General features: G+C 38.5%; 1 protein-coding gene and 1 non-coding gene across 5 annotated transcripts in view; one reads left to right on the top strand and one right to left on the bottom strand.

Annotated features, from left to right (window-relative positions):
* The window catches only part of KANSL1 (KAT8 regulatory NSL complex subunit 1), a 177,355-nt gene that overhangs the window by 124,943 nt on the left and 39,028 nt on the right, over positions 1-13,384 (bottom strand). For all 4 annotated transcript variants that reach the window (XM_032870930.1, XM_032870932.1, XM_032870931.1 and 1 more), the window contains one exon: positions 6,010-7,381. In XM_032870930.1, the coding sequence (XP_032726821.1) occupies positions 6,010-7,298 (1,289 nt within the window). In that variant the 5' untranslated portion in view covers positions 7,299-7,381. The remainder of the gene's footprint in view (positions 1-6,009; positions 7,382-13,384) is intronic.
* Positions 682-788, top strand: LOC116875520. Its single transcript, XR_004384204.1, has one exon. It is a non-coding gene; the product is annotated as a U6 spliceosomal RNA (small nuclear RNA).

The raw sequence follows: 13,384 nt of genomic DNA, 5'->3' as shown, positions 1-13,384 counted from the left end.
ACTCTAATATCCTTTCTTACCAGTTGCATCAACCAGCTGTGATCTCTTCCTGTTTCATTTATGTCATCTAACATTTGCCTTACATCACTGTGAGCCAGGCACTGTTCTAAATATTCATCTTTGTCTTACCATTTCTCCATATCTAAAGCATAAACTTCTTAAAGATAATCTGTTTATTCACCTATCTCATCACTTGCTTCTTACACCTTTGCTCATTTAGTAAATTACTTATTCTGTGGCCACTTCAGCATACCATAAGAGTCCTTTCACTCAATTTTTGAGAATGAAAACACCAGTCAGTCAAAAGGCCACAGAAAATATCTGTAGCAACTAGCTCTGCAGCAAATGGGTAACCCCCAAATTCCTTGTTGCCTAACTTCCTTCCTTCAGAATCACACAAGAAACACCAAGAATAAGTTCTATCTACGTATCTTAGAAAAAAGGAGGGGGGCGGAAATAAAGGGAGAAAATAGAGAAGCCCCTATTTCTACCACTGGATGTCATATGCAGGCTAGCAGAAAAACAAGGGGCATTAAATCAAAGGTGTTCCACCAATGAGTTTACTTACTCTGAAGTAAGTTTCATAAAAACAGAATGGAATTATTCCCAAGTATGTATTTTACAGTAACAAATTCAATAGTCACTTTAGTGGACTATTAGAAAACAAAACAACACAAAACAGTGCTCTTTTCGGCAGCACATATACTAAAACCCTAACGATCTGGAGAAGATTAGCAGGGCCCCTGGGCGAGAAAGACACACAAATTCATGAAGCGCTCCCTATTTAAAAAACAAAACACACACACACACACACACACACACACAGCCATTAAAAAGAATCAAAGCTGTAAGTCAAAGTCAAGAAGGCTATTTTGTTTGAAGTCACACCAGCAACTTATAGGGACTTTTGCTTCAGTTTCCCCAAATGCAAAAACAAAACAACAAACCAGGGCTGAGAACAGCTCCATCAATCCATGTTATTTAAAGACAGAGTAGTCACAATTTAAAGGACTTTTGGGCTCAGAAATTATCTAGGCAATTCCTTCATTTTTATTATAAAAGTAGTTACATGATTAGCGCTCTAGCTAGTCTATAGCAGAGAAGGGTTAGATATGACTTAGTTCTGGCTACTACTCCTCTCGTTCCATCATTCTGTGAAAGGGTAAGGAATACGAAAATAAGGACAAATCAAGTTGACTACCTCCTCTGGCAACATCACTTGTGTATACTTAAACAGGAAGCTACAACACAAAGCACTCCCTGATAACCTAAAAAGCAAAACCTACCAACACACTAGTAATTCACTATACACTGAAATCTTTATTAACAATCCAAGAGAATGAAATTCCCCAGAAGAAAAGTCACTGCAATCAAGATAATCCAAAATTCAATAATTTATTTAATGTCACTAAACTGAACGTCTAGTTTATTTTTACCCAACCTTGATCTGAAACAGACTTTAGGGGCCTATCAAATAAAACATAGGTTAGTGTAAATTAGGCCAGAAATAAAAGCATGAAAATAAAACAAGAACAAGGAGAACAAAATGAAGCCAAGAATGAAGCTTTAAAAAAGGTACAGGACCTACAAACTTGGCTCTAAACTTCCAAAAGCCAACAGGAAAATAGAAACCTAGTAAACAACACAAATTATAGCATCCACGTAACAGACACAGACTTAGAAGTTTAAGGAAAAAAAACACTTAGTCTTGGTTGTTTATCTTTCTCCCTCAGATCCTTATAAAGAAGGCAATGTGTAATATAAAGACGTATGTAATATATATAAAACAACATATATCTCAGTAGTCCTAATGAAACATTTTATGAGATTCTTTTAAGATTTTACCTTTTTTTTTTTTAAGATTTTATTTATTTATTTATTTGACAGGCAGAGATCACAAGTAGGCAGAGAGGCAGGCAGAGGGAGGAGGAGAAGCAGGCTCCCTACTGAGCAGAGAGCCCAATATGGGGCCTGATCCCAGGACCCTGGGATCATGACCTGAGCCGAAGGCAGAGGCTTTACCCCAGTGAGCCACCCAGGCGCCCCTAAGATTTTATTTACTTAAGAGACTGAGACAGCGACAGCACAAGCAGGGGGAGGGGCAGAGGGAGAGGGAAAAGCAGACTCCCTGCTGAGCAAGGACCCCCCCCCCCCCCGCCCCCATGCAGGACTCCATCCTAGGACACTGGATCTGAAGGCAGACACTGAACCAACTAACTGAGCCACCCATTGCCCTTTGGGATTCTTTTTATAATGACCACCAAGATAAGCCTACAGTAAGAGTTCTGAACGAAAAAAATATATATTCTTTTTCTAGAAAAGAGAGTTTTATATAATTAATATCCAGGTACCCAGAACACTGCTATCCAAGAACACATTTAAGAGAATATCTGGGGGGGGAGGGAGAGTATCTGAAAAAAATTATTTTCTTAACAGCAAGTACTTACTACAGAAGTTTGTAAGTACAAGGGCAAAGAAAATGAAAACCAATTTAGCGAAATGAGATTATCGGTCCAGGAATTCATAACAAAACAGCAGAAGAAAACTCTTAAAGGGAAAAGAGAAGAAGGAATATAAAGGAAAATTAAAGTGGAAAGGAGAGAATGCACGTGCACACACACGCACGCACATACTCAACAATTATACTGTATACACATGAGATAACTGAATGCTTTTATTTCTATTTCTATGGTTAAGAATTAAAAATTAAGGCACGCCTGGATGGCTCAGATGGTTGAGCATTTGCCTTCAGTTCGGGTAATGGCCTCCAGGTCCTGGGATCCAGCCCCTTGTGAGGCTCCCAGCCCAGTGGGGAGTCTGCTTCTCCCTCTCCCTCTGCCTCTCCCCCCGCTTGTGCTCTGTATCTCTCTCAAATGAATTAAAAAAAATTTTTTTTAAATAAAAATTAAGGTGATTGCTGAAACATACACCTTCCTTGCTTGTTTGTCCCTCCATCAAGGAGGTAATATTTAAATTCCTCCTCCTTCCACAGTGATATTACTAAACAACGATGCAGGTCACACCCAGTACAGTGCAGAATTTCAGAAGTAATTAATGCACCAAGACAGGAAGATATATGAAGCGTTTTAGGATGATTTTCCAAAAAGAGCTTAAAATAAAAAGGTGTAACAATGGTTTTAAACTAAATAAAATCAGTTACCCAAAAAAATTAATCAGGAAAAGGGAATGAACTTAAGATACCTCATCTGGCAATACAGAATTTACTAACTGTAAAGTATAATACGATAATACACAATTTGTCAAAAATTTAACAACATAAAAGTCAATCATTCCACTACTGCTAGCAAGTGCCTATGACTTACAATGGATTACTGTTTTTCCTCGTGGAGTAAGGAAAGAAGAAAAAAACACAAATTCTTGGTGAAGGCTTGTAATTTTCACGTAACCATCCACTTGTAATTTAAGCACCATCATTTAAAAACAATTCATTTCAACAGTCTCCTCTGCTAAGTATCTTCATCACAGCTGCCTAAACTAAATCTAGCCAATTTTATCTTTGGCAGGAGTACTTCAGCAAAGGAGTGAAATATTAAGCTACCTTAGAAAAAAGCTGAAATTCACCAGCTGGGTCAAGATCCTGAACAGTTAACTAACTTCTTATTCTAGGACTCAAGAATTATAAATGTGGTTAGGAGATTTGGGAAGAACTATTAAATCACAAAGAAAAAGCTTCTCAGTGTCCAAAGAATCACTCCACCTGCCCCCTTTCTTCTATTTTAGTCAAAGTAATCCCTCCGTTCTCACTGTCTGGCTAACTGCTGAAAACCTTTAATAAAACACTCAGAAGGTCAACGAACACCTGGCTAACTACCAGCCCCAGGAGTCAGTCTGGTGACCTTGCTCAACAGAAACTTTAAAATACTTGTGCTTTATTGGTGGTTTTAGTTTAAACTTAATTATATACCATAACGAGCAAAAAGTATATATACATCACAGTACTTTTAATGCCCCAATTTCCTTACTTTAATATGATCTGATACTCAGAGACTCAAATTTTTAAAGCGCTGTTTAGTTGATTTAATTGTCAGAGGATTCAAATGATTACAAGTTTCCTAACGTGATCCCTTAGCTGTCCTTATACTTCACAACCTTCCAATCAACAAACCATTACGCGATAGGAATGCTCAGAACTAAGGAGTGAGTGAACGGACTAAGCCTAAGGAGTCTTTTCAAATCACTAGACTATTCCAGAGAACAAGAAAAGGGCTCACGTAGGTATTTTGATTTCACTGAACTGGAACAGTTTCCCACATTACCAAAACTTAGAAATGTTTTTCAATACAAAGTATCTTGAAAACAGTAAGCTTAGAGATTCTAGTTTTTCTCAAATACACAAAAGAAGTACATGAAACTTAAAATGGATCAACAACAGTACGTCTCATGAAATTTCTCTTAAGACACAAAATATTCAACATTAACCAAGATTTTTTTTTTTTTAAAGCAGTGGCTAATGCAGTCAAGTCAGTGGGATAATGCCACAAATATTTGCAAGCTGGTTTAAGTCATTAATCCACTTAAAGAAAGATAACCATGTTAACATCAGTCGCAAGCCTCTGAAATGAATCTGCTTTAGATGTGAATACAGATGTGCACTCTCAAGTCAGTAAGCTAATGAAAGAAAATGAACTAGGTCTACAAGGAAGAAATTCAGCAAAATTATCCAGACTTTTCCCTTGAAATAGAAACATAAGCCATGAAATAGAAACTTCATATTCAGATAAAGCACAGTTGTCCATGTAAATAATATAAACAACACTGAGAAAAAAGGAGATTTACTTATGCTTAAAAGCATGGCTGTCTCAACAGAGTCTTCAGTGAAAATCTCAGTCACTTTTTTACTACAGGCAAGGAAAAATTAAATATTCCAACATAACCACCTATTTCAGCCTACTTTCAATCTAACCTTTGTAACATCCCTGGCCCAAAAAGGGAAATGAAAGAGGATCTACTAGTCAACTCCCCTGACCTTCTTCTCCAACATCTCGTGCTTCCCTCTCTCGTATGTCTAACACTTATCATAAGTAGACAAATGCAGACTGCTTTATTTTTAAGGAGATATACTATACTTCCTGTTTATCTGTAAGGAGCCACTAGAAGAGGAAAGGACATGAGTAAAGTACCCCTGGATTCACCAGGCCAATTTGGAGTGGCAGCCAAAGCTTGTGCAGAATTTTCCTCAAAACAACAGATTTGGAAAAACCAGAAAAATTTTATCCCAAATACATCAGCACATTAAATTTAACTAAAAAAAAAAATAAAATTCAAATCTGATAAAGATGGGCTCTTTGAGGAAGTAAATCAAGTAGTAAATCAAATTGTTAAAGTGACTGTACTTGGAGGCCACCTATAAAATACTCTGAAGCATTTTCTGACTTACAGTCCTTAAAGTGTAAGGAAACCTCAAGTATTAAAACTGAAAATTGGGTACATTCTCTGCTGAAAGTTTAACTAAAAGCAACTATGGGGCCCCTGGCTGGCTCAATCAGTAGAGCACACAATTCCTGAACCCTGGAGAGTGAGGTCAAGCCCCATGTTGGGGGTGGAGTTTATGTTTAAAAATAAATAAATGAATGAATGCAATTATAAATTCCGGAAACGTTAACGAAGTCAACTAAACTTCTGTCCCCACTTAACTAGAAATAAGAGAATCTGAAGTCAAGCCAGAGACTTGCAAAAAATACCCTACATACAGTTTCAAAAGAAATCTAACTTTACTCTGACAGAAGTACACAGTTTTACAAATAGGATGTCTTCTGGGTTTTTCTTAATAAACAACATCTACAGCAACACAATACTATGCCAGAAATATCTTTCATTTCTTCACTAGCAAGTATATGCAACCACGTACCTAAAATTAGAAAAAAGACAAATGGAACACAGGCACCTATATACAAAGAACCCCATTCTCCCCATGATGGGAATTCGCTAATTCTTCCTCCCTTGTCCTAACACTTCTCAAGACCAACATTATGCATGGGTTTTACTCACAGGGGTACATGGCGCTGCTCGGGATCAGCTCTGGTCAGTTCTTCCTCTTCGATATCAGACTCTCCTCCCGAACTACTGTCAGTGATGTCTGAATCAAACGCTCGTTCACTGCACCTCAAGTTGGCTATACCACTCGCTGTAAATCTCTCCAATTCTTCGGAAATCGAATCGCTTTTCAGGAAATTGCTAAGTCCCTCTGAAGTGGTGGCCTCACTGGCAGCTTTTCTCAATGCAGCTTCAGCCTTTCGAGTCAGCATCAACTGGCTCCGGGGCCTCAAGGACTCCAAGTTTGGCAGTTTGCTCCAAGTTTTCTCTAAAAATCCACCCAGCTGATGCTGTATATGCCTCTCCACCTGCTTGGCCTGCACAACCTGTAAGCGCTTCTGTAACCTGCGGGCACGGCTCTCGATATCAGCCTGCCTCCGTAGTAAAGCTGTTATCCTTGTGTCAGAATCTAAAGCACTGAAAAGAATGGAAGACAGGGGAGACTTTTTATCCTCTAACTTGACACCCCCCAAGTTAGAACTGGAGTCTGTGCCAGGTGATAATCTACTGCTTCCTTGAAGTGCCGGCTGTTCCATGGAATTTACAGAAGATTTGTTTGCAGTGCTATTATTGCTAAATATAGTTGTGTGTTCTACATCAAGGCTTCTATGTGGAAGAGTGCAATTGGTCATACCCCCCTTCAAGTCCCCAGATTCAGATGCCACCACTTCACCCCCTTGAAGAGAAGATGAAGTGAGAGCTCGTTTTCCCCCATTGAGGGGATTGGAATTGTCATGATCAGAATGTGTTGAACTTTTAGTCAATTTCTTAGCCAACCCATTTACAGGTGCTTGTGGCAGAGCTGTCTGACCACTCGTATTCATGGTTCTAAGATTTTCTAAGGAAAACTCCAAAACTGGCTGTCTCCCCAACAGCTCAGCTCGGAGTTCATAGGACTGAGATAAGAGAGGATGAGATTTCAGGACCGTCTGCTTGCTGAAGACACCTTGCAATTTCAACGACTCCTTTGAGGGCACAGATGTTACATCGGAGCAGAGGTAAGATGCCACCAGTGGTTGCAGCTTTCCCAAATCTTCCTTGGTAGGATTATTTCGGAAGTCTAGACTGGGGTCCTCGGCAGCAATGGCTTTTCTTTTGGTTCCGTTGGCAGCAATAAGGATGTTGGCGTTGCCGTTATTTTCGGCACTGCCAGGGGACAAAGTGGAGGATGGGGGAGCCAGTTTGAACCGGATATGGTGTGCTTCAGCTGCTGCGTCAGTGAGAGCGGGCGCCATCGCAGCCATTCAGCACAGAGAGACAGGAAGTCCAGCCTCTCCCGGTGCCGAGGCCAGCTCCTCGGCCCCTTACTGCCTCCCCAGAGAACAGACTAAAAGAGAAAAAAAGAAAAGGAAGTTAGAAATACATGCACATTAGAAAACAACTCACATCTTTTAATACAAACACAACTTGAGGCTATAATCCAAACTCTGCCTCCAGAAAGGAAAACACTATGACTATTCTGGGTACCCGAACACTCAAATATGGGGGGAGGGGTTGACAATCCTTATACAGAGAAAGAATTCCACCCTTCTTCTTCATCACTTGTTACCAAAGATTGATAAGAGCCAAAACAGAAGTTCCATTCTGAAGGAATCAGACTGTTAAAGTTAAATCACCTGCATAAAAAAAAAATTCACTATAAAACTTCTTGAAATTAGTGGATTTAAAGCAAATGTATTGGGACGCCTGGGTGCCTCAGTCGGTTGAGTATCTGACTCTTGATTTCAGCTCAGGTCACAATCTTACAGTCGTGGGATCAAGCCCCGCATCCTTCTCTTCTCTCCCTCTGCCCCTAACCCTGTCCACAGGCTCTCACTCTCACGCTCTAAATAAATCAATCTTTAAGAATAAAACAAAGCAAATATATCAAACCAAACACTTAGCAATTAAACAGAAAAGAATTAGTAAGGCACTCCCTATTCCTACCAAAAAGCTTGTACGCTAAACAGGTCTGTGCATTTCTCTAGCCAGAGAATCCAGTGATCATCAGCTTCTCACTTCTCTGAAAGACGGCTCACCCGACAAAATGTGTAACACCTGTATTTTTGCTTCATCCAATTTCTCTCCTTTCATTGTCCTCAGTACAGCCCACCTCTGAAATTGCCCAACACATTTCTTTTCCTTTACCCCAAAACTTTTTAAGTTTATTCAATTAATCTCTACATCCAATGTGAGGCTCAAACTCATGACCCCAGATCGAGTCGTATGCTCCTCTGAGCTAGCCAGGCTCCCCCTTTACCCAAAAACTTCTCGAAAGGATACTATCAACAGCTGCCTCTGCACTCTTCACTCCCCAGCCGGCTTCTAACCCTACTGCTCGGGTAAAGGGCACTAGTAATCTCATTATCAAATCCAACTGGTCAAGTCTCAATCCCCATTCTATGGGACTTCTCTGAAGCATTAGGCAGTGCTGAGCACCTCATTCTTCTTGAAATCCTCCTTTCCTGATGTCCTTGACATCAAGGTCCCTTCTGCCCTCTTCTCTCTCAACTCACTTCCCTGGTCATAACCACCTGGTATATAGCAACAAGGCCTCCTAACATTCAGAAAAACTGCTGAGCTTCACAAACTGACATTCCCACCCCCATGATCCTCTAGCTCCCTGAAACTCAAAATTCACTCTCCTCTTCCAATACACTCTTCACCCTGTTTTATTATCTCAGGTAATGGCACTGCTTGCATTTAGTAGCCCGAGCTAAAAACCTCAGTCATTTGCCTCTTCTGTATCACCTTGGACTTATCTGGTCTGAGAGGAAAAGGAAATTTATATAAAGAGCTAAGCCAACTACTTTTAAAGTTGTTTTTAATTCCAGTGTAGTTAACACAATGTTATATTAGTTTTAGGTACACAATATGGTGATTCAACAATTCCATACTCAGTGCCTATCACAACAGGTGCCCTCCTTAATCCCTACCAACTATTTACCCATCCCCATCCCCCCCATCCACCTCCCATCTGATAACCATCAACTTGTTCTTTATAATTAAGAGTGTTTCTTGGTGGTGCCTGGGTGGCTCAGTGGGTTGGGCCTCTGCCTTCAGCTGGGGTCATGATCTCAGGGTCCTGGGATCAAGCCCCACATCGGGCTCTCTGCTCAGCAGGGAGCCTGCTTCCCACTCTCTGCCTACTTGTGATCTCTCTCTCTCTCTCTGTCAAATAAATAAATAAAATCTTTAAAAAAAAAAAAGAGTGTTTCTTGGGGCACCTCGATGGCTCAGTCGTTAAGTGACTACCTTCAGCTCAAGTCACCGGGCTCCCTGCTTAGCGGGGAGACTGATTCTCCCTTTCTAGCACCCCATGCTTGTGTTCCCTCTCTTGCTATCTGCCATAAATAAAATCTTAAAAAAAAAAAAAAAAAGTGATTCTTGATTTGTCTCTTATTTTTTCCCCTTTGCTTAATTTGTCTTGTTTCCTAAATTCCACAAATGAGTGAATTCATATGGTATTTGTCTTTCTCTGATGGACTTATTTTGCTTGCATTATACTCCCTAGCTTTTATCCATGTTGTTGCAATGGCAAGATTTCAGTCTTTTTGTGGCTGAATAATATTCCATTGTATACATATGCCGCATATATGAATGGATTTGGCCCATTCATCAGTCAATGAACACTTGGGCTGCTTGTATCTTGGCTATTGCAAATAATGCTGCTATAAACATAGAGGTTAAAAGCCGGTTATTCTTAAAGCATGGTCTACAAACCTCTTAGGAGCTTGCATTTCAGGGGTCCACAAGACCAAAGCTATTTTCATACTAACAGTAAAACATCATTTGTCTCTTACTGCACAGAAGTTTGCAATGAGGGTGTAAAAACAAGGCTGAGCCAAACTGTGGGTACATTCACATAAATCAAGGCAGAGGCACCAAAATGTACTAACAGTCATTGGTCACTGTATCCTCTACTCATTTACAGTAAAAAAAACAAAAACAAAAACAAAAACAAAAAAAACCCAAAACCTCATTCCATCTAACAATGTCTTTGATGAAATTATGAGTATTATTTAAATCTCCAATCTTGAGTACATACTTTCTTGAGTATACATTTTTAAATAGAAAAGTATACGTAAAGCAACTTTTGCGCTTTAAGAAGTCTGAGAGAAAGCATTATACAACTGATTTGCAAGCTGAACTGGAAGCATTTTTCAGAGAACACTATTTTTACTTGGCAGAACAACTGACAAACTATGGTTATTCAGACTTGAATAGTTAGCAGATATTTTCTCAAAAATGAACAAAGTGAAGTTTTCCGCTTCAAGGAAAACCACTGATGTTTGTTACCTATGATAAAATCTGAGTTTTCAAGCAAAAATAAGTATTTTGGAAACTTGTATCTATCTACCACAAGCTCAAACATTTTCCCAATACTTAAAAAGCTTATTTCCAATTAAACAGGTTACTTCTAATTATCAGTGAATGTGAAATTTTTGGTACCATGTAATGATATGTGTCAACATCTGGGAGAGCTGCATAACTTAAGTGAATGATCAAATGACCACTGTATGTTGGAAACTCATGCAAAGGTAAAAGCAAATGCAAAACAAACCAATGGGTTTTAATGTAACAGAACACAAAAAAATTCACTGACGCAGTTTTTGATTCCACAGTGCAACTAACCTTTATGAAATTACTAATTGTCAAGTATGGGTGTAGTGTCAAAGAATACCCACATTTATCTAAAAAGGCTATTAAAATATTCCTCTATTTTTCAACTACCTACCTGTGTGATGCCAGATTTTCTTTATATACTTCAACCTATCACAAGAGAATGTATGCTGAACCAGATAAGAGAACCTGTTTTCTATGAAGCCAGACATTAAAGAGTTTTGCAAAAATATAAAATACCATTCACTAAATTTTTCTGCTCTGGTAGAAAGTTATTTTTCGTAATATGTAATGGGTCTGTCATTTTAAAATCAGTGAATAATTATTTTTAAAATTTCTCGAAGTTTCTAATACAGCAATTACTGATAACCCAAGAAAGCTCTTTGTGGTTATCAACATTTTGTAAGCATAAAAAAGGGCCCTGAAACCAAAAAATTTGCTTATCACTGAACTAACCCAACCTTCTCCCCAATCAAAAAAAAGAAGAGCAACTTCCAATTTAGTCAAACATTTTTTATCTCTAGATCAATACCAACACCAGAAAACAGGCCCTAGAGGAATACACTAAGATTCTTTAAAGTATGACAATTCAAATTACTAATATTGAAATATTTAAGCAAATGACTGAGAAAACCATCTATACAAATACCAGTACACTTAAAAGTCAAATATGTCTATTTCTCTATGTAATTTACCAAAAGCTTCTTGTTCTAAGATTGTATTTTAATAAACATCCTATGAAGTAACTAGATCTTCTGGGGCTTAAAAAGAGCTTTATCCTTAGGGACTTTTCTGGCATATGGCATTCTATGTGTCACAAACTGTTCGATGTCCATTTTCCCTATTTGATTTTTAAATTTAGTAATAATTTCTAATATAGTATAAACAGTTGTGCTACAGACCAAATAGCAATTGAACCAATGTTCACGTTATTTGTTCAAAAATACAGAGTTAGGTTTATAACATGCAAAGGATTTTCTCCCATAAACAAAAATCACTATCAGGTCTTTCCCATCAAGAATGTCTCCTCTTTTGAAAGGACATCAATACACAGTTGATAATAGCCAAGAAGGAAGGCATGTTATCAGTATAAGATGATCAATACAACCTGTGAGAGGAATACTTTTGAGTACTTATACTCTACTAACCCAGAGCTCTGCAGTAAGTCTCAGCCATGGCAGGAAAACAATCTCCCCACAGGGGCCCAGGCAAGGACACAGATGTTACATAGCTTACACAAAACTTACTCAGGAAAACCCAGGTTCACCCAGCACACATAAAAAGGGTCATAATTAACATCACACCAAAGAAGGTACTTAAGCAGTAAACTTTCCAAAGTTATTTTAGAATTATACAATTCCTTAAAGTTCACAACTTAAAAATCAGCTGGCTCAAATCCCAACTCTTTCAAGATTTCTCTGACCCTCTGAAAGTGTACCTGAGAACTTGACATTAATCATGTACATCTCAAAGGCAGAGTTTATTTTGTTTACACACGCTCTCTTTGGTCTCCATATCCCCACAGGACACACTGGAAAGAGTAGTTACTAAAACAATAATCTAAGTAAGTAGGGAGGGTGAAAAGGAAAGAAGGGGAAAAGCAACCTCTTCAGAAGGAATCCCATTCCTAACCCCTAAATCTTTATCTTTCTGTATCAAAACAATAGTGTTAAAAAAAAGAAAAAAAAAAAAAAAGACTGAAATCTTCATCCTTCCCCTTTCCTGACTTGAACTACTATGCTGAGGTTCAATATTACCCCCAAAGGCATTCACTCTGTAAGCAAGGGGAAAAGGTGCAGCTTCACATTCTGGCTCTACCCTCATTTAAATTATTGATGGTGTTCCTCAATTTCCTCATCTGCAAATGACACAGCCTACCACACAAGGCTGCTTGATGATTAAATAAAATACTTTCGATTACTTAGCCTAGTGCCAGACACAAACACCCATTATTTGCACTATTATTATAACCTACCAACAAAAAGCAAATTTAAAAGGAATAAATTTCAGTAAAACTTTTTAATGCACAAGAAAAACATAAAGCAAATAGTTCCCTAAAACATCACTGTTTTAAAATAAAAATGGACATGGCAAATTCAGTCAGCACTTGACATTAGCTGCAACTGCCATAAAGTACCAAAGCTTAGAACTTTTCTTTGATTTTTGCTATATATTTAGATTTACTTTTGGGGGAGGTGGGTGGAGAGCACAAGTAGGGGGTGGAGAGGCTGAGGGAGCAGGAGAGAGAAAATCCTAAGCAGGCTGCATGCCCAGGGTGGAGCCCCAGGCAGGGTTTGATCTCACAACCCTGAGATCATGACCTGTGCCAAAATCAAGAGTTGGACGCCTAACCAACTGAGCCACCCAGGCACCCCTAGAGCTACTTTTAATACTTCATGATGTTGCTTACAATAAAAAGAAAGCAAACCAAATGCCCAACAATTTACTTAAATTATGTAAGAGCCATACAATGGGATACTATGCAGCCATAATAATAACAATATAGAACTATATTTACCGACTTGAAAAAGTGCTTGCTCCACTGTTAAATGAAAAAATAAAAAGGTGTTACAAAAAACAAAATTCATACTACTGGCTCATTTTTGTTTAAAGAAAACAGATTGTAAGATTCTTTTGTCTTTTGTTTTCTAGTATATATATGTCCCCACCATTAAGCATGTATTACTTGCATAATAAAAGGAAAGGCAGCAAAAAGAAAATAATACAC

This window comes from Lontra canadensis, unplaced genomic scaffold, assembly GCF_010015895.1.
Source record: "Lontra canadensis isolate GAN:19392208 unplaced genomic scaffold, GSC_riverotter_1.0 scaffold41, whole genome shotgun sequence".
Lineage (NCBI taxonomy): Eukaryota > Metazoa > Chordata > Mammalia > Carnivora > Mustelidae > Lontra > Lontra canadensis.
The sequence above is the reverse complement of the archived record's forward strand: the minus strand, read 5'-3'. Positions and strand labels throughout refer to the sequence as shown.